The 23,743-nt window shown below is 38.0% G+C and overlaps 1 protein-coding gene across 2 annotated transcripts in view; it reads left to right on the plus strand.

Moving 5' to 3' along the window:
• The window catches only part of LOC115223570 (histidine triad nucleotide-binding protein 3-like), a 56,598-nt gene that overhangs the window by 22,396 nt on the left and 10,459 nt on the right, over positions 1-23,743 (plus strand). For both annotated transcript variants that reach the window (XM_036512542.1, XM_029794207.2), the window contains exon 2: positions 14,589-14,706. In XM_036512542.1, coding sequence (XP_036368435.1) covers positions 14,589-14,706 — 118 coding nt within the window. The remainder of the gene's footprint in view (positions 1-14,588; positions 14,707-23,743) is intronic.

Consider the following 23,743-nt stretch of genomic DNA (forward strand, 5'->3'; position numbering starts at 1 on the left):
CTTTACTACCCACAAGGGGCTAAACACAGAGAGGACAAACAAGGACAGACAATCGAATTAAGTCAATTATATCGACCCCAGTACTTATATAACTGGTACTTATATATAACTGGTACTCAGAACGTAGCGGTAGACTGCTAAGCATTTCGCCTGGCGTGCTAACGTTTCTGCCAGCTCGCCGCTTACCTACCTGCATACCTAACTCCAAGATTCCAAGTTCGATTCCAAGCAGTGACCTGAATAATAATAATAGTATTGAAAAATACCTTAGGCATGAGAACCCAGGTTCGAAATTTCCCCAAGACACCTGAAGAATACTGGAGAGTATAACAGTCGAAACGTGTTAACATCAAACAAGATGAAGACAACTATCCGTCAAATGTATATAATGTCAATAAAATAAGCACTAGTTGAGCACTGGAGTTGATGTAATCAACTTCTCCTCTTCTCTGAAATTGCTGGCCTTGTGCCAAAATTTGAAATCAGTAATTATGGCTGGATTAATTAATAGTAGTAGTAGTAGTAGTAGTTGAGTGGGTTAAATTTGTCATTAAAACTCTTGCGTAGTGAGAAAATTAAGAAGAAAACGAATATAAATAAAATAAAAATAAAAACAAAGGCAAAGAAAAGAACAAGAAAACTAGAACAAAATTAAGAAAATAAAGACTGTGATTGTTTCACCTTGACATATTGTATAGGGCTGGCGGTGTGGAGGTGTAAGGGAGCTGTGTGGTGGTAGTGGTGGATCTATTTGTAGTAGTGGTGGGAGTAGTCTTTAGGCATATGGTGGTGGTAGTTTGGTGTGGAGAAGTGTGGTGATTTTGACAGTGGTATGTGGTGGTGGTGGTAGTGGTAGTTTTGTGGTGATACATAGTGGTGGTGACGGTGTTGTTGGCGTGAACAAGGTAGATGTAGAACAGGTGGGTTAGAGTTAATGAGTTTTGTGATGAAAACAAAAAAAAAATTAATACTGTGTTGTCGTTAAGGTGGCGAGCTGGCAGAATCGTTAGCACGCCGGGCGAAATGCGTAGCTGTATTTCAGCTGCCGCTATGTTCTGAGTTCAAATTTCGCCGAGGTCGACTTTGCCTTTCATCCTTTCGGGGGTCGATAAATTAAGTACCAGTTACGCACTGGGGTCAATATAATCGACTTAATCCGTTTGTCTGTCCTTGTTTGTCCCCTATGTGTTTAGCCCCTTGTGGGTAGTAAAGAAATAGGTATGTGGTAGTAGTGGTGGTAGTTTTGTGGTGATACATAGTGGTGGTGACGGTGTTGGCATGAACAAGGTAGAATTAGAACAGGTGGGTTAGAGTTAATGAGTTTTGTGATGAAAACAAAAAAAATTAATGTTGTGTTGTCGTTAAGGTGGTGAGCTGGCAGAGTCGTTAGCACGCGGCGAAATGCTTAGTGGCATTTTGTCAGTCTTCATGCTCTTAATCAAGCAAATTGACCCCAGGACTTATTCTTTATAAGCCCAGTACTTATTCTATTGGTCTCTTCTGCTAAACCGCTAAGTTACGGGGATGTAAACACACCAGCATTGGTTGTCAAGCGATGTTGGGGGATGGGGCACAGACAAACAACAATATATACACACGTACATATATATATATATATATATAATACACACAACACACACACACACACAATATATATATATATATATATAATATATATATATATATATATATATAGACACACACACACACACATATATAGATATATATATATATATATATATATATATACGACGGGCTTCTTTCAGTTTCCATCTGCCAAATCCACTCACAAGGCTTGGTCGGCCCGAGGCTATAGTAGAAGACACTTGCTCAATGTGCCACGCAGTGGGATTGAATCTGGAACCATGTGGTTGGTAAGCAAGCTACTTACCACACAGCCACTCCTGCGCCTATGATTCCTATTTTACTCAAATGGACCCCTGCCTTCATTCAATGTTTTAAAAAATCCCATTATATTTTTATCTTTTACTTGTTTCTCTCATTAGACTGTGGCCATGCTGGGGCACTGCCTTGAAGAATTTTAGTGGAATGAATCGACCTCTGTACTTTGTATTTTTTAATCCTGGTATTTATTTATTCTATTGATGTCTTATGCTGAACTGCTACATTATGGGGATATAAACCCACCAACACTGGTTGTCAAACAGACACAGCCATAAAACCACACACACACACATGACGGCCTTTTCCCACTTTCTGTCTGCCATATTCAGTCACAAGGCTTTGGTGCTATTGGAGGAGACATTTGCACAAGGTGCCATGCAGTGGGACTGAACCTGGAACCATGTAATTGGGATACAACCTTCTTACCATTCAGTCACCCCTGTGCATATATATGTATAGGACGGGAACTGTAAAAATATTTTTTCTCACTATAACACATTGAGTGTCATGGTCATTCAGATAAGCAGATGGGTTGATCAAAGTACACATGCCCCATATATATATATATATATATATATATATATATTATATATATATATATATACACACACACACACACACATATATATAATACAAAAATGGGACAAGAACGCAAAACATCCAGACAGGCGATACAAGGAAAACAAGGATGGATCATTCGGAGTTTTCTATCCTCAGTCGAGTTCCAGATTATCTTTGCAATTTTGGCTGGTTATACTCGAGATTGCTTCAATCTGGCCAGCCCCCAAGGAAAAAATAAGCTAAGAGCATTAGATTCCTTGGAAGAAAGCAGCGAATGTATACGAAAACAAGGACGATATATATATATATATATATATATATATATATATATAATATATATATATATATATATATATAGGGGCACAGACATGGCTGTGTGGTAGGAAGCTTGCTCTTCTGGCTTCAGTTCCACTGCATTGCACCTTAGGTAAATATCTACTACTAAAGCCTCGGGCTGATCAAAGCCTTGTGAGTGGATTTAGTAGACAGAAACTGAAGGAAGCCCATCATATATATGGGTGTGTGTGTGTGTGTGTGTTACTTCCCCCTTCCTCCACCGCTTGGCAATCGCTGCTGGTGTGTTTACATCCCTGTAACTTAGCTGTTCAGCAAAAGGGACTGATAGAATAAGTGCAAGGCTGAACAAAAAATGTAACTACTGGACTTGATTCATTCGGCTGAAATATCTTCAAGATGGTGCCCGAGCAATGCCTGCAATCTGATGACTGAAACAAAAAAAAATACAAGATATATATATCTATATGAAATGCCCCTCTTCAGAATGCTGTGATCTGCTAGAAATAACAACTAAATTCCGCGCGCATCGAAGAGGTTATAAATCAGAATACAAATTCGTAGATGATGCAAGGGAAGTAACTCTTAATATTTCTTTTCGTTGCTCCGATGAATTTCACACTAGTTACCTCCCTTATAAGTATTTGTTTTTTTTTCACCACTGTCGTCATCATTGTTTAGCCATCATCATCATCTCTCTATATATAAAGCTGAAGTTGTCTGTGTGTGACAGGTTTGGTAGCCTTCAACTAACACTATCTCCTCCGAGACCCTGCGGCACAAGTTGACCAAAATTGAGAGTATGATAGAAGAAGGCTTACTCTTCCTTCCATAGAAGATAAAATTCAAATCGGACCATGTTAACACCAAAAATTATTTACATCAAAAAGGTGCTTTTTTTTTCTATGAAAATCCCTTTTTTTTACGATTTTTTTACTGCTGTGTCGCCATTTTTCGGTGTATTTCAACCAGAAAAATGTTCACTTGAAGAGAATAACAAGCTACATAATGCAAAACTTTTACTTTTCAAAAATTCCAATTCTAAAGGGTCAAAACAAACCCGAGCAACGCCGGGCGATACTGCTAGTATATTTTAATTCCATCCACCACTAGGACTGGAAGTAGTTTATTATGGAAATGACTGACAGGACTGGAAAGGAGAAAAGGCAGACTTGGGCCTCCTTCCGTCATCCAACAGGATTTGAACCCAAAATGTAAAGGTCCATCACAAAACGTCGCTGGTCTTAATGCTTCTGCCAATTCATGGATCGTCACTGTTTTGACATTTTGTTGTCGTTGGAACTCATTCCTTTTTTATGGTGTTTCAAAGAGGTGCGATCACACACACACACACACAACTGCACACAGCTGACCTAAGGCTGTACTACTTAAGAAGAGTGGTCCCGGTGCGCGCAGTCGCGTACTCGCGCATCCGCGCTAGCTAGTCGTGACTAGTCGATCCTTAATTTGTGGTTTTGTATTTTATTTACTTCGTTTTAAAAAAATATTTATTTTGTGTTTTATTTACTAGGTAGTCGTTGTAGGATCGACTAGTCACGACTAGCTAGCGCGGATGCATGAGTGCACGCACAGGGACCACTCTTCAGTAGTACCACCCGAGTTTAATCAAGAAAAATAATTATTATGGTTACCCTACTGTTGAGATATACAAACCACCACCACCACCACTGCTATCATCGCCACCGCCATCTCTGTCACCTTCCACCACTACCGCCGCCACCACCACCACAGCATGACTGATTAAGTGGAGTTCATTCCATCTTTAATCCTTTGGCATTGGTGTGGCTGAGTGGTAAGAAGTTTGTTTCCTGACCACATGGTCTCAGGTTCATTTCCACTGTGTGGCACCTTGGGCAGGTGTCTTCTACAATAACCCCAGGCTGACCAGAGCCCTGTGAATGGGTCTAGTAGATGCAAACTGAAAGATGTTCATTGTGTTTGTGAGTGTATGTATGTATGTGTGTGTATGTATGTATGTATATATATATATATATATATCATCATCATCATCGTTTAACGTCCGCTTTCCATGCTAGCATGGGTTTAAATAACGAGGGAGATAAATTGAATATTAATTTAATTAATATCAATTTAAAACCAGTAGCCTAGCATATATAAAAAAATCCAAAAAATCAGAAAAAATTATTTATCTGCATAATTATCTCCATATCTTCTCACCTGAATTTTCTCTTATAGCCATTCTTTACTCCATGGAATTAGTCCCCTGTAAAGACATCAGAATCTAAGTTCAAATCATTTGACTGCTACTGTTTTCTATACTGAGAATCTTTGGACCTCATCTCTTGACTATATATATATATAGATATACCTTGACTTAAGTCGTACTTGTTTATATGTTGGTTTTCAAAAATAATATAGGATAAAATACAAATTAAGCTAAGTCATTTTACTCAACTTTACGTCTGTTTGCTGCAAATATTTGAATCATAAAATCACTAGAAAACCATTAAAAGTACATAAAATCATGTTACGGTACAGTAAATAAGAATAAAAGCATATAAAATCATATTAAAATATGTACAGTAAATGTTAAGATACACACCATAAAGTAGTGTAGCTTAGTGACTGAAATCACGAAATCATATAAATTGGTAAATTTAGAATAATTTAGTTTTTTTTTTTACTATTGTGAAATAATGATAATTACTGAATTTGTTTTTTAAGCTTAAAAAAGTCTTTTATTTTACCATTTCTTATTGCGAACTGCATTCATAAATAAAGCATATTCGTAAATTTAGATTACTTTTTTTGTTATTGTACTGTATTACAAAATAAAAATTGTTTTTTGTCAGCTTAAAATAGGCTTTTATTAACCAGGTATTATTGAAAATGCATTCATAAATAAAGTATAGAACTGGGAATGGTTATTATCGGTTTAGCCTAGAGACAAGTTAATTCGACTTAAGTTGTGTCTCCTGGAACCAATTAACAATGTAGGGTGAGATATGCTTGTGTGTGTGTGTATATATATATATATATATATATATATATATATACACACACACACATACACGACATATTTCTTTCAGTTTCTGTCTGTCTAATCTACTCACAAGTCTTTGGCCGATGCTTGAGGTGCTACTACACTGTAGGACTGAATCCAAGATCTCAAGGTTATGAAGCAAGCTCCTTAATCACACAACCCCAAAGGCACCTTAAATATTGATATAACACCAATATAACACTAACGTCTCTGCCAGCTCGCCACCTTCCTGGGTAAGCTTTATAAACGAAAACCAAAACACCCCTGGATCTTACTTCTGGAACATTCTGATATATTCACTTACTGGCATTCTGTTGGTTATGACGGCGAGTGTTTCAGTTGATTCGATCAACGAAACAACCTGCTCGTGAAATTACCATATACTGGAAATAGCAGCTGAATTTCCCTCTAATTACACCATGTCATCATCAAAAATGTAGCTGGCACATTGGATAATGCAGTTTCAGCAGGAACGGCATGGCTGGAATGTCAGAAGTGAAGCTAAACAACAACCACCACTGCTGCTGCATATTCAAATGTGTAGTGTGGTCATCAGCTAGGTGGAATTATTGGATATCTGTAGATCTGTGGTGTATTATATTGATCTGTTTGATTGATTTCTTGTATGCCATAGGTCAACTCCGCAACAACAGCAACAATCATTTATAAATAAGACAATGGATTGGCTCAGTGGTTAGGGCATCATACAGGATGATTTGTGGTATTTGTTCTGACTCTCTGTATTCTGTGTTCAAATCATACTAAAGTCAACTTTAACTCCCATTCTTTGCTTTTGGTGGGGATAACAAAGTATAAAGCACCAGTGCAGGGCAGTAGGTCAACAGAATTGGTTAGCAGAATTGGCGGCAAGCTGGCAGAAACGTTAGCATGCCGGGTGAAGTGCTTAGCGGTGTTTCGTCTGACGTTATGTTCTGAGTTCGATTTCCGCCGAGGTCGACTTTGCCTTTCATCATTTCGGGGTCGATTAAATAAGTACCAGTTATGCACAGGGGTTGATATAATCAACTTAATCCTTGTTTGTCCACTCTATGTTTAGCCCCTTGTAGGTAGTAAAGAAATAGGGTATTTCGTCTGCCGTTACGTTCTGAGTTAAAATTCCGCCGAGGTCAACTTTGCCTTTTATCCTTTTGGGGTCGATTAAATAAGTACCAGTTATGCAGTGGGATCGATATAATCGACTTAATCTGGTTGTCTGTCCTTGTTTGTTCTCTCTGTGTTTAGCCCCTTGTGGGCAGTAAAGAAATAAGAATTGGTTAGCAGTAGCATGGGGGATGTCTTGTAATATTTGTTCTGGCTCTGTAGATTTTGATTTCAACTCATGCTGCTTGCGGTCATTGTATCAGGTATCATATCTGGCACGTAGGGTGCCAACGATAGTGTTAGAGCTGGATTGGTTAACCTGAAGATCGTCTTTGAATAAATGAAACTTTTTAATACAACCAATACCACTGAACTGTAACTACTTCCACCTTTACCCCCCCCCCCCCACACACAAAAGGGGTGCTGAAAATTCGTGACTTTGGGTAAAATAAAATACAGGGCTAAACACAGAGAGGACAAACAAGGACAGACAAATGGATTAAGTCGATTATATCGACCCCAGTGCATAACTGGTACATAATTTATCGACCCCGAAAGGATGAAAGGCAAAGTCGACCTCGGCGGAATTTGAACTCAGAACGTAACGGCAGACGAAATACCGCTAAGCATTTCGCCCAGCATGCTAACGTTTCTGCCAGCTCGCCGCCTTATTGTGGCAGTCCTTCAGTTTTTGTAAGCCCTGTAAAAGAACTTGAAAGATTGAGCTTACAACCAGGCCTTTTGTGATGCCCTTAAAGCCAGGAACTTTTCAGCACTCCCTTGTATACATGCATATTGCCTACACTCACATATATACACATCTATTGTTGTATATACACTCAGGGCCATCTTAGTTGCAGTATAGGCCCCTAGAAAATCAATCCATCAGGCCCTATAGTATTTATCTGACAGCTAATCACAGTATACATAGATCAAAATTGGGTCCTTACGTCCATGGGGTACCTGGGAAAATCAATGAACTGGGCCTTATACTTATTTATTTGACAGCAGACCACAGCATATATAGATCAGAATTGAGTCCCTAGACCTGTGTGGCCCCTGGGTAACTGTCTTGTGTGCCCATACCTTCAGATGTAACTCTGTATGCACTAATTCATGAACACTTTGCTTATACGCATATGTATTTCATCTGTCGTTACGTGTCCTGAGTTCAAATTCCGCCGAGGTCGACTTTGCCTTTCATCCTTTCGGGGTCGATAAAGTACCAGTTTCGCACTGGGGTTGATGTAATTGACTTAATCCCTTTGTTTTTCCCCTCTGTGTTTAGCCCCTTGTGGGTAGTAAAGAAAAATATATACTTGTAAACACATTCAGTCACATATGTTCATATGTGTATGTATATATATATCTGTGTGTGTGTGTGTGTGTGGGTAAGAAGCTTGCATTCCAACCACATGGTTCCGGGTTCAGTCCCACTGCGTGGCACCTTGGGCAAGTGTCTTCTAATATAGCCTTGGGTCAACCAAAGCCTTGTGAGTTGATTTGGTAGATAGAAACTGAAACAAGCCCATCATGTATGTGTGTGTGTCTTTGTGTCTGTGTTTGTCCGTCCCCTTGGTCCCTATAACCCAGCAGTTTGGCATCGAATAAGTACTAGGCTTAAAAAAATAAGCACTGGGGTCGATTTGTTCGACTAAAACCCTTCAAGGCAATGCTCCAGCCTGGCCGCAGTCAAATGACTGAAACAAGTAAAAGAATATATATATACACTTTCATTCCCATACATTTATCTCTGTACATCATCATTATCATCATCATCACTTTATCTCTGTTACCTCACCCGCCCTTACTTGCTTGGGTTGCACAGGTCTCCCCTAGCACAGTGCTGTGGTCCCTTATCTCATCTCCCTTGTTAGAAGATTCAACAAACGTCATGAATTTGAGTTCAGCCTTTTCCCTCTGTCTCTTCCCATGTCTTCCCCTTCCATCTCTGTTGGCTGACAACTTCTTCCCCATCCATCTTCCAGTGTTTATCCACACCCCATGTCCATAATATCTACCTATCCATTCACATACACATCTCTAGGTACTACATAAAAGCGACTTATATATATATATATATATATATATATATATATATATATATATATATAATATATATATATATATATATATATATATATATATATATTATACATACATACATACACATACATGTATACCAACACACACAGCCCTTATGTACATATATTTAATTTGTGTACAAAGATATGCATGACATTTTTGCTTATAAATATTATATATATATATATATATATATATATATATATATATATATATTATTTATGTGTGTATAAATGCGTCTCTCTCTCTGTATTATATATATATCTATATATATATATATATATATGTATATTGTGTGGTGTGTGTGTTATATATGTGGTGTGTGTAGTATATGTGTTTGTGTGTGTGTATGTATATATATATATACATACATTTATGTGCATTTTTATACATTCATTCATGCTCTCACATATACACCCACATGCAACAAAATAACATGTATTCTCTATATGCACATCTCTCCTCTCTCCCCTCTTCTCTCTATATATACATATATGCACACATACACACACACATACACAATCCACATATTATATGCCCACAACATGCACGCATATATGCATATAGATACGTACAATTCCACACACACGTGTGCACACATACACACATCTATGTAATCATGCCACATACAGATTTACAGATTTCCTACATGCACACATCACACATCACACATCAGCATGTACATACAGGCATATAGACAGCTTGCCTGCAGTTACACACACACACACACACATGCATCTAATTATCCATGAACGCAGATATCTTTAGCAACAAATACACACACACACACACATACACATTTCAATACAAATGCACACACTGACCAACACACACACACTTTCCTACAAATACATAGAATCATACACAACACACACTTCCATACAATACACCACAAAACACACACACACACACCCTCCATACAAATCCACACACAAACAACACACCACCACACTTCCATACAAATACACACACAAACACACACACACACACTTCCTACAAATACATACAATCATACACACACACCACACACACTTCCTGTCTCCATACAATACATACAATCATAACACACCAACCACACACTTCCATACAAATACACACACAAACACACACACACACACTTCCATACAAATACATACAATCATACACACACACACACACTTCCATACAAATACATACAATCATACACACACACACACACTTCCATACAAATACATACAATCATACACACACACACACACACACTTCCATACAAATACATACAATCATACACACACACACACACACACACACACAGATTAACATACACGCACTTCAATACAAATGTACAATGTCACACACACACAAACACACACTTACCCATATATACACATGCTCATACACACACAATCTCACACACATGCACACACACACACACATTCACAAGAACCTATCCACCTACACATGCAAACGCATGGACAGGACACCGATAGTCAACTCCCCCAACTGCATCCCTTCCCTCCCTCCTTCCCCCACCTCCCTGCCTCCTACCTCTCCTCACATTCCCTCTCCTCCTCCCACACCTCCTTCATGTGCACCAAATGGGAAAATGTTCAATAATTAATGCACTCTAACATGTGCAATCACAATGCTGCAGTTAATTGCATCAGTGAAATGTTAGTTGAGGAATTTGCACCAAGTGCAGCAGAATGTGTAAATACGTTTTTCGGTGCATGCATGCATTCGTGCACGGGCGTGTGCGTGTAACATGCATGAACATGAAAGTGCAATGCGCAACACTTGTGCAGAGGAAAACTGCACTTTACAACAGCTAGGACTCGACACTTGTGGAGGCTGAATATGTTTAGGCATTAGGATTGTTACTTCGCATCAAAATACGCACACACACATGCAGTTTGAATGTGTGTGTATATATATGTGTGTGTATATATATATATGTGTGTGTGTGTGTATATATGTGTGTGTATATATATGTGTGTGTGTGTGTGTGTATATATATATGTGTGTGTGTGTGTGAATGAGCAAGTGTGTGTGTGTGTATATATATATGTGTGTGTATATATATATGTGTGTGTGTGTGTGTATATATGTGTGTGTATATATATGTGTGTGTGTGTGTGTGTATATATATATGTGTGTGTGTGTGAATGAGCAAGTGTTACTGTGTGTGTGTATATATATATATGTTTGTGTGGTGTTATATATGTGTGTGTGTGTGTGTGTATATATATATGTGTGTGTGTGTGTGAATGAGCAAGTGTGGGTTTGTGTGTATATATATATGTGTGTGTGTGGTATATATGTTGTGTATATATTATGGGTGTGTGGTGTGTGTGTATATATATAATGTGTGTTGTGTGAATGAGCAAGGTGTGTGTGTGTATATATATATGTTTGTGTGCTGTGTGAATGAGCAAGTGTGTGTGTGTTGGTATATTATATATCTATATGTTTGTGTGTATGAGTGAATGTGTGTGATTGTGTGTGTATATATATGTGAATGTGTATGTATATATATATGTGTGTGTGTATATATATGTGAATGTGTGTGTGTGTGTATATATATGTGAATGTGTGTGTGTATATATATGTGAATGTGTGTGTATATATGTGACTGTGTGTGTGTGTATATGTGACTGTGTGTGTATATATATGTGAATGTGTGTGTGTATATATGTGAATGTGTGTGTGTATATATGTGAATGTGTGTGTGTGTGTATATGTGAATGTGTGTGTGTATATATGTGAATGTGTGTGTGGATATATGTGAGTGCGTGTGTGCGTATGTATGTGAATGTGTGTATGTGTATATATATATATGTATGTATGTATTAATGTGTGTGTGTATATATGTGAATGTGTGTGTGGATATATGTGAATGTGTGTGTGGATATATGTGAGTGCGTGTGTGCGTATGTATGTGAATGTGTGTATGTGTATATATTATATATGTATGTATGTATTAATGTGTGTGTGTATATATGTGAATATGCTTGTATATGTGTTTATATAAAAATACATATACACATCTGTGTGTGTGTGTATGCGTGCATATGTATCTTTTACCTCTATATGAATATATGTGTGTGATTTATGTGTTCCTGACTTATATATACACCTAAGACACACATCCACACACACACACAAAAGTATTAAAACTCTATATTATATATTGAGTGCTGCTCCCATTTCATATTATGCGTGTGTATATATATATATATATATATATACACACAAACTTATAATATTACTATATATATATATATGTGTGTGTGTGTGTGTGTGTGTGTCAGTTCTTTTGTTCTCTTTGTGTACAATTATAAAAATGATGAAAAATAAGTCAGACTTCCACATACAATGCATACATACATACATACGTACACACACATACATACATACGTACACACATACATACATATATACACACACATACATACATACAAACATACATACACACACATACATGCATGCCTGCATGCATACACACATACATACACACACACATACACACACACACACATACACACATACACACACATACATACACACATACATACACACATACATACATATACACACATACATACATAACATACATACATACATAACATACATACATAACATACATACATAACATACATACATACATACATACATACATACACACACATGCACACACATACACACATATATACACACATACATACACACACAGATACACACGTACACACACACATACATACATACACACATACACACACATACATACATACATACAAACATACACACATACATGCACACATACATACACACACACACACACACTCCTATTTTTAACATACCATTAATTACACAGTTTGCATGCACACATGCTTACATTCACACACATAAATTTACATATGTGTGTGGTGTGTGTATATATATGGGAATATGTGTGTCTGTATATATACATACAGACACACACACATCTGTTTTCTACATATTAACTGCACAATTTGCATCAACGCATGCATACACACACACGCACAAAATTAACCATACAGTTTCCATCAGCATGTGCACACACACACACACACACACACACACACACACACACGATCATCAACGCACACAGAGTTCTGTGTATACACACTGCTAATTTTATAGTTTGCAGTTTCTCACACGAAATTGAAAAGAACAACAACAAAAAGATTGAAGGATGAACTATATTCGGATAAAACTAGATAAATTCTCTTTATTTCTTCAGTTCTATGACGACGATGATGATGATGATGGTGGTGGTGGTGGTGGTGGTGGCTGTGTCGATGGTTGTGGTGTTGTAAGGTTGTGGAGGTGATGTTGGTGTTGTTGTTGTTGTTGGCATTGGTGGTTGGTAATTGCGGTGTTGGTGTTGGTGGCAGGGAAAGGAAATTCCTTACGTGTGAAACTCAACTGTAGAAATTGGTAACAGTCAGTCGAGGGTGGTTGTGGTGGTGGTGGTAGTGAGGTTGGTTTTCCTGGTTGGAGGTGAGAGGCTGAATACCATCCAGATTTATGTGTATATAACCACCATACCTCTGAATTTGATTTCCACTTTAGCTTCAGGTTTATTATTGTTATTATTATTATTATTATTATTATTATTATTATTATTATTGTTATTATTTACTCTCTTTTACGTGTCACAGTCGTTTGACTGCGGCCATGCTGGAGCACCAACTTTAGTCGAGCGAATCGACCCCAGGACTTATTCTTTGTAAGCCTAGTACTTACTCGATCGGTCTCTCTTGGAGTGTGTATGTGTGTATGTATGTATGTATGTGTGTGTATGTCTGTGTGCATGTGTGTGTGTGTGTGTGTGTGTATGTATGTGTATGTAAACACCCCAGCATCGGTTGTCAAGCGATGTTGGGGGGGGGCAAATACAGACGCACAAACATATACACACACACATACATATATTAGCATGGGTTGGATGGTTTGACTGAGGGCTGGCGAACCAGATGGCTGATCAAGGTTGGAGCCTGGTGCAGCCATCTGGTTCGCCAGCCCTCAATCAAACCATCGAACCCATGCTAGCATGGAAAGTGGACATTAAATGATGATATACGACAGGCTTCTTTCAGTTTCCGTCTACCAAATCCACTCAGGAGGCTTTGGTCGGCTCGAGGCTATAGTAGAAGACACTTGCCCATGGTGCCACGCAGTAGGAATGAACCCGGAACCATGCAGTTCGTAAGCTAGCTACTTACCACACAGCCACTCCTGCACCTATATATGTAATATATATATATATATATATATATATATGAGTGTGTGTCTGTTTGTCATCCACCACAGCTTGACAAACAGGTTCTGGTGTGTTTACATCTCCGTAACTTAGTGGTTTGGCAAAAAGAGACCGATAGAACATGTACCAGGCTTAAAAAAAAAAAGAACTTGGGTCAATTCATTCGACTAAAAAATTTTTCAAGGTAGTGCCCCAGCATGGCCACAGTCTAATGACTGAAACTAGGAAAAAGATAAAGGTTATACCTGCAGAGCTATCATCACCTTTGATGATGATGATGATGTATTGATGTAACTGATGTTGCGGTCACTTGCTAGACATTAATGTTGTTGTTGTTCTCTCTCTCCGCAGGACACCGATGTCGTCGTATTCCCAGATATTCGACCAGTGAGTAGTCACCATTATCTTGTTACCCCAAAGCAACATATACGAGATGCAAAACACCTAACAAGCGAGAATATTGGACTTGGTAAGTTACATTTAAGCCGTCCGTCCGTCCGTCTGCCTCTCGGTCCATGTCTGCCAGCCTGTCAATCCGTCTATCCGTCTATCTGCCTATATATCTGTCTCTCTTAAGGCGGTGAGCTGGCAGAACCGTTAGCACGCCGGGCGAAATGCGAAGCTGTATTTTGTCTGCCGTTACGTTCTGGGTTCAAATTCTGCCAAGGTCGACTTTGCCTTTCATACTTTTGGGGTCAATAAATTAAGTACCAGTTACGCACTGGGGTCAATATAATCGACTTAATCCGTTTGTCTGTCCTTGTTTGTCCCCTCTGTGTTTAGCCCCTTGTGGGTAGTAAAGAAATATATATATCTGTCTCTCTGTCTGGCTATTTGTTTGGCTGGCTGACTATCCATCCATCTATCTACCTATCCATCTATTTAGCAATATATGTATCTTGCTATGGCTGTCTGTCTATCTGTATGTATGTATCTGTCTGTCTAACTATCCATCTATCCATCGACACGTCTGTCTGTCTGTCCCTCCCTATACAAACCCCTTGATTCCTCAGTAACTAATTCTCACTGTCATTAAAATCACATTTCTGGTCAGTCTTGTTTTTTGTCCATTCATTAAAGTTTGGAAGGACACAATAGATAATGCAGTTATTACAGAGAAGCACTAAGTGAAAAATAGAAAACTGTAGTTGGCATTAGGTGACCTGGAGAAAGCCTTTGAACGGGTCTCTGGCTCCCTCATCTGGTGGTCCATGTGGAAGCTAGTTACAAATGAGTGGTTGATGGGAGCTGTCTAGACTTTGTACAGGGATGCTGTAAGGTAAAAGTCAGCAACAAAGTCATTCCCATGTCTTCCTGGGTCTTCCTCTTTTACAGTATCCCTCCATATTTAGAGATTGATACTTCTTCATGCAGCTGTCTTCATCTATATGCATCGTATGACCATAAGGGCACAGTCTTCTCTTCTGCACACTACATCTGATGCCTCTTACAACCCAATTTTTCTCTTAAAACATTTACATGTACATGCACACAGACAATACCCATCCAGTGGAGCATACTGGTTTCATTTCTTTCAGGCTTTCTTATGTCCTCAGTGGTCACAGCCCATGTCTCACTTCCATGTAGCATAGCTGTTCATTCATAAACATCATACAATCTGCCTTTCATTCTGAGGGAGAGGAGTGGCCCTTTTGTTACCAACAAAGGTAATAGCTTTTTGAACATTTCCCCAGCCAGTTCTTATTCTAGCAATTACACTTTCAGAGCAACCCCCACTGCCGCTAACTTGGTCACCTAGGTAACAGAAATTACCTGCTACTTCTAAGGAGCCCCTTCATGGACATTTGAGGAAATCTATTTCTTAATGTTTAATGTACCTGTATATGCGTCCCACACACAAAGACTACTTTGTTTGTGAACTTTATTGTCACTGCACTTCTTGATGTGTTCATAGCTTGCATTGGATACCCTGTAATTGAATTTTTACCTGCATCTTTTCTGCATATCAAACAGGCCAATTTCTCAGAAGCGATTAGTAATTTTTCTGCTTTCTTGCTTACTAGCACTGTGGTCTTTTTTCTAGGTTAACTCTAAGGCTCTTTGATTCCAGGCCTTGTTTTCACACCTGAAATTTCTTCTCTAGTTCTAGTAGGGATTCAGCTATAAGAAGAAGTCAAAACTATTGAGAGTTAAAACTATTGAAAAGGTTGCAAGACGCAACGAAAATTTTAGGAAAATAAAAGTAAGAAAAAAGGGGAAATTTTACCGGTGAGTGTGTTATATTATAAGGCACCAAAAGAAAATGACTCTCCCCAGACACAACAGTATAAGAAGAAGGTTATTGGCATAGAGGAGCTCCCATGGGCAACCGGTCTTACATTCCTCTGTTATGGCCTGGAGGACTGTGATAAACAAGAGGTGGGTGGCTGAGAGCTGATCCATACAAAATTCATTGCTATACTTGTTAATAATAATAATAATAATAATAATAAGACATTGTGTACAGTGCTCAGGTGCACTACAACTCATCTAAAGTGTATGTATAATCAGGTGTAGTTTCGGCGGATTTTGGAAAGCATGAGGGCCTTAAAGGATGCAGTGTCATGGCAGTCAACAACTGACTCAGGCAGTTTGTTCTATGCTTCAGCAACTCTGAGCGTGAAAAAAATGTTTCCGAAAGTCATGGGAGCTGTGTTGTTTTCTGACTTTGTAGGCATGTCCACATGTGTTAGACACATGAAGATCAAAAAGGTGTTCAGTGTTGTTGTTGGTGAGGTGGTTGATAACTTTGTGGGTGTTTACCAAGTCCGTCGCCAGACGCCGGAGCTTCAGTGAATCCATGCCCAGGGAAACAAGGCACTCAGAGTATGGTAGGTGTCTGTTGCTGATTTTTACCTGACAGCATCCCTGTACATAGCTTAGACAGCTCCCATCAACCACTCATCATGGACCACCAGATGAGGGAGCCAGGGACCCTTTCAAAGGCTTTCTCCAGGTCACCTAATGTCAGCTACAGTATTCTATTTCTCACTTAGTGCTTCTCTGTAATAACTGCATTATCTATTGTGTCCTTCGAAAGTGTGGCTTGAATGAAATTCCAGTGTTACCAGCAGGTCAAACAAGCGATCATAGAATGGAAGGGAATGGGTGTTGGTGGTAACGATAGGGGGTGATGATGGTGATGGTAATGGCGGTAGTGATGGTGGTGTTGGTGATGAAAGTGATAACGACAGTAGTTGGATCGGTAGTGGCATGTCAGGTGTTGTAGTGGTAGAAGTTGGTGGTGGTTCTGTTAATTGTGGTTGGTGGCAAAGATCATGATGGTAGCAGCGATGGTAGTGGTGGTGGTGGTGGTTGTAGTGCTGCTGGTAGTTGTGGTGGCAGTACAATTGATGATGATGATGATGATGATGATGATGATGATGATGATGATGATGATGATGTGGTGGTGGTGGTGGTGGTGGTGGTGGTGGTGGTGGCAGTAGTTGCGGTGGTGGTGGCGATGGTAGTGATGATTATGGTAGTGGTAGTGGTGGGGTGGTGGGTGTGGTGGTGGTGGTGATGATGAATAATTAAACATTGGTAATACAAACAGAATATTACAATTTTTGTTTATTGATTGATGTTGTTGATGTTGTTGTTGGCTCTGCTGTGTGTATACTAGTGTGGACTGGGAATTATTTGTTCCTCTACAAACACACAAACACATATATACACTACTACTATACGTTTGCTTATGAATAAAATATGAATGAGTTATCCATGTGTATACACATATACTTATACCTATAAGTGTGTGTATATATATATATGTATATATACATATGTATGTATATATATATATATGTGTATTATATATATATGTATATATATGTATGTATATATATGTATGTATATATATATATGTATGTATGTATATATATATATGTATGTATATATAATATATTATATATATGTGCTATATATATATGTGTATATATATATATATATAATATGTATATATATATATATGTATGTGTATATATATATGTGATAATATATATATATAATATATGTCTATATATATATATGTATGTATAATATATATATGTATATATATATATATATATGTATGTATATATATTATACACACATATACGTATATATATACATACAATATATATATGTAATATATATACGTATATATATACATACACATATATATATGTATATATATATATATATATATACACACACACACACATATATAGATATATATATATACACACATACATATATATACACACACACGTGTGTGTTGTGTGTATTTAGTGTTATACATTTACAGTTGTGTGTAGAAACACAGTCACACACACACTTGTAAAAGTGTGTAATATCAAACACAAACGTACACACACGTGCGCATAACAATATACATGAGTATACACACACACACACACACCACGATATCACTAACAAAACATGGACATGCACACACACATGCTATCGCTATTGTGTTTGCCTGCCTCCTCCCCCATCATCCCTCGCCCGCACCACCACCACCACCGTCACCTCAACCTGACACTATTTTTCGCACATTTTCCAGAATGTTCTATCCTGAATGTCTCCAATACAATGACACATGTAACCCTTTCTTACATGCAGCCAATGTTATTCAACAGTGAATATATTAACCCATATTTTGACAAATGTGTGTTATTCTTCTTATCCTTGTTGTTGCTGTTGCTGCTGTTGTTGTTGTTGATGATGCTATTGTTGTTGTCCATCCTCAACCAGTTTAGAAAGATTAATGCTCGGATAAAAGCTGAACTGTGAAGCAGATCTTCTCAAGGCCCCCCGCACGCGCTCGTCGCTATTGCACATGCGTCCGTTGCACAAGCGTCTCTCTCTCTCTCCCGGTCAGCGTTCACAAACCGTTTGTTGTTTTGTCCGATCGATATCGACGAATTTCCTGTCCATTCAACATCGATTAAAAACTGAGTCAGTGAGAGAACCGCTACGTGGTCACTGACCTGCATGAAATAATGGCCAAGTTCTCCTTCAAATTACACCCCACAGTCATAAACGCAGTTCTAAAGAAGCTGTATCTTTAACCTCTTTAGTTTTCAGATTATTTCGTCGAGTGTAATGCTTATTTACTCCTTTTACTCTTTTACTTGTTTCAGTCACGTGACTGTGGCCATGCTGGAGCACCGCCTTTTTAGTCGACCAAATCGACCCCAGACTTATTCTTTGGAAGCCTAGTACTTATTCTATCGGTCTCTTTTGCTGAACTGCTAAGTTTCGGGACGTAAACACACCAGCATCGGTTTTCAAGCGATGTTGGGGGACAAACACCGACACACAAACATATACACACACATGCATACACACACACCTATATATATATATATAATATATAATATATATATATATATATATATATATATATATATATATAACCGGAGTAAACACATAAATGTGAAACAAGGTGGGAAAAGAGTACTCAAATGCCAGGGATAGAGTAATATGCTTTATTTAAAAGCAGCAGAAAATTCAACGAAACCTGTTACTCTGAGTTTCACGTTCCCATTTGTCGGACAGTTTTTGCTAGAAAAAAACTGTCCGACGAATGGGAATGTGAAACTCAGAGTAACAGGTTTTGTTGAATTTTCTGCTGCTTTTAAATAAAGTATATATATATATATATATACATATATACGATGGGCTTCTTTCAGTTTCCGTCTACCAAATCCACTCACAAGGCTTTGGTCGGCCCGAGGCTATAGTAGAAGACATTTGCCCAAGGTTCCATGCAGTGGGACTGAACCCGGAACCATGTGGTTCGTAAGCAAGCTTCTTACCACACAGCCACTCCTACGCCTATTTATTCACATTGTTTTGAATTAATCATGGCATATCTTGTAGGTTTGAGATTTTGATGATGTTATTATTTATTTTTAGCATGGCATTGTAGGATTAATGTAAGAGGCTGGATCCAGTCAGTTTGAATGTAAAACAAGTAGAATATTTTGGGTTGGATATGGCTGGTTTAACCCTTTTAATACCAACCCGGCTGAAACCGGTCTGGCTCTGAGTACAAATGTTTCGTTTTCATAAGTTTTGAATTAAAATCTTCCACCAAACCTTAGTCACAATTTATGTTTCTGACACTAGCTGAATGATAACTAGGTGATTTTACTAAATTCTTTGTTATATTTAAAATTAATTGGAAGAAACACAGAACATCTCAACAGAAATAAGGTAACAAAAGGGTTAAAGTCACCATGATATTTTTAACTCTTTTGATACCAACCCAGCTGAAACTGCCTCTGGCTCTGAGTACAAATATCTTGTTTTCATAAGTTTTGAATTAAAATCTTCCACCAAACCTTAGTCACAATTTATGTTCCTGACATAAGCTTAATGATAACTAAGTTATTTTACTAAATTCTTTGTTATATTTAACCCTTTCATTACCATATTTCTGTTGAGATACTCTGTGTTTCTTTCAATTAATTTTAAATATAACAAAGAATTATTAAACTAATGTAGTCATCATTAAGCTAATGTTAGGAACAAATTGTGGCTAAGATTTGGTGGAAGATTTTAATTCAGATCTTTTGAAAACAAGACATTTGTATTACAGAGCCAGAGGCGGGTTGGTATCAAAAGGGTTAAAGTAATTGAAAGAAACACAGAGCATCTCAAAATAAATACAGTAACGAAAGGGTTAAAAGAGACGGGATGGTCATTACTGGAGTGCCATTTTTTTTTCTTGCAAGTATGCTCAATCAAGTGAGTCTCAGAATGGAGTATTGCTTCCACAGTTGTTAAATACCAACTGGGAATTTCATCTTGGATTACTAACCTCATGTTGATTTCTACTTTTGTGTAGGTTCGAGTGTGGCTGTGTGGTTAGAAGTTTGCTCCACACAGAACTGTGCTCCAACCATGTAGTTCTGAGTTCAAACCCACTGTATGATACCTTGGGCATGTCTTTACCGTTGCCTATTGCTTTGGATTGGCCAAAGCTATGTGAGCAGATTTGGTAGATGGAAACTGAAAGAAGCCTGTCATATATATATCATCATCATCATCATTTAATGTACGCTTTCCATGCTAGCATGGGTTGGACGATTTGACTGAGGACTGGTGAACCAGATGGCTGCGCCAGGCTCCAATCTGATCTGGCAGAGTTTCTACAGCTAGATGCCCTTCCTAACGCCAAGACAGAATTTTATGTGTGTGTGTTGTGTGTGTGTGTGTACATATGAGAGGGTACTGAAAAGTTCCTGAACAATGCATATGCAGGAGAGAGAGAGAGAGAGAGAGAGAGAGAGAGAGAGAGAGAGAGAGAGAGAGAGAGGTGGGGTGGGAGGGAGAGTTGTGTGAGAGAGAGAGAGAGGTGGGGGGGAGGGAGAGTGTGAGTGAGAGAGAGAGGGGGATGGAGAGTGTGAGTGAGTGAGAGAGAGAGGGGGAGGGAAGGAGAATGAGTGAGAGAGAGAGAGAGAGAGAGAGAGAGAGAGAGAGAGGAAGGTGCTGAAAAGTCCTTGGCTTTGGGTAAAAGAAAATACAGGAGGATCAGTTAATTATGATTTTAATCTACATATTCCCCTCTCACATTAACACACTTCAGTCAATTACATTGCCTCCAGTGCTTGGTTGTTACCTGTTTTATTGACCCTGAGAAGATTGAAGGTAAAGTTGACCTCAGTGGAATTTGAACTCAGAATGCAAAGATAGATGGAAAGCCACTAAGCATTTTTTGTCTGGCATGTTAATGATTCTACCAGCTCACTACATCATCATCATCATCATCATCGTTTAACGTCTGTTTTCCATGCTAGCATGGGATTCTTCATAATAATACTTCCCACTAGAGGCACAAGGCCTGAAATCTTTTTTGGTTGATTAGGTTGACCCCCAGCGCTCAACTGGTACTTATTTTATTGACCCCGCCGAAAGGATGAAGAGCAAAACTGGCCTTGGCAGAATTTGAACTCAGAATGTAAAGTTGGAAGAAATGCTGCTAATGATTCTACTAGCTTGTTACCATAAATAATAATAGTATAGGTTTCAAATTTTGGCACAGGGCCAGCAATTTTAGGAAGTGGGGTAAGTTGATTACATCAACCTCCAGTGTACAACTGCTACTTATTTTATCGACCCCAAAAGGATGAAAGGCAAAGTCGACCTCAGTGGAATTTGAACTCAGAATGTGAAGATGGATAAAATGCTGCTAAGGTGTAGAAGTGGCTGTGTGGTAAGTAGCTTGCTTACCAACCACATAGTTCTGGGTTCAGTCCCACTATGTGGCACCTTGGGCAAGTGTCTTCTACTGTAGCCTCTGGCCGACCAAAGCCTTGTGAGTGGATTTGTTAGACGGAAACTGAAAGAAGCCCATCGTATATATGTATATATATATATATATATTATATGTGTGTGTCCGTGTTTGTCCCCCCTACATTGCTTGACAATAGATGCTGGTGTGTTTACATCCCCGTAACTTAGCAGTTCAGCAATAAGTCCTGGGGTCGATTTGCTTGACTAAAGGCGGTGCTCCAGCATGACCATGGTCAAAGGACTGAAACAAGTAAAAGAATAAAGCATTTTACACAGCATGTTAATGATTCTGCCAGCTTGTCATTTTAATAATAATAATAATAATAATAATAATAATAATAATAATAATAATAATAATGATCATTAAATATATAGTGCTCAGGCGCAGTACAAAGATGATGCTCACTTTGAAATTGTTAATCTCACTTTGATGTACCACATGCTCACTTAGAAGTTGTTATTCTCACTTTGAAGTAAAATGTGCTCGCTTAGATTTACAAAAATACTGCAATTGCGATCTGTGTTTGTGTGCAAAAAGTCAAGTCAGTGAAATTCAAAACAATTGATGTGTGTTCAAATGAAGGGCTCTGCCTGAAACAGCAGATAATTTTTCTTCTTCTTGCTACGATACACCAAACAAACTCCGATTTTGTTTGTCTTTTTTTTCTCCCCTCTGTAGTTCATCCATGTTCTTAATATATTTGAAGAAAAAAAAAAAGACAAACCAACAAAGAAAAAAAGAAATAAAAATTGTAATATCTAATTAAAAGCAATTTAAATGAAATTTATCGTTTATTTATTAATTCTGTTTATTTATATATTTTTTTTTAATGTTTAAAAATACAATTTAGTTTAGGGAACATAATTAAATTTTCTGTGAAATACCCTTATCAGCAGATATCTAGAGTTACCTCCCTTACTACTGGAACTTTTTTTTTGTTTTTTGTTAACTGGTGATTTCCTTTTAAATGTTTGTTTTCTGCCTTTTTTTTAAAAAAAAATTTGTTTTATTTTTTTTCCTGCTTTTAACATCAGAAAGTTGAAAATTAGCAGAGAAATTAAATTAATAGATCTTCTCCCCTCCCAATCTCTCTCTCTCTCTCTCTCCTTTGCTGGAAAAAGAAGTTAAAATTTAAAATAAGAGCAAAACGAACATTCGATATTAAACGAGATTTCATCTTGTAGAATTTGGAAAAGGAAGTGAAGTAATTTAAAATTTA

Source organism: Octopus sinensis, linkage group LG23 (genome assembly GCF_006345805.1).
Source record: "Octopus sinensis linkage group LG23, ASM634580v1, whole genome shotgun sequence".
NCBI lineage: Eukaryota > Metazoa > Mollusca > Cephalopoda > Octopoda > Octopodidae > Octopus > Octopus sinensis.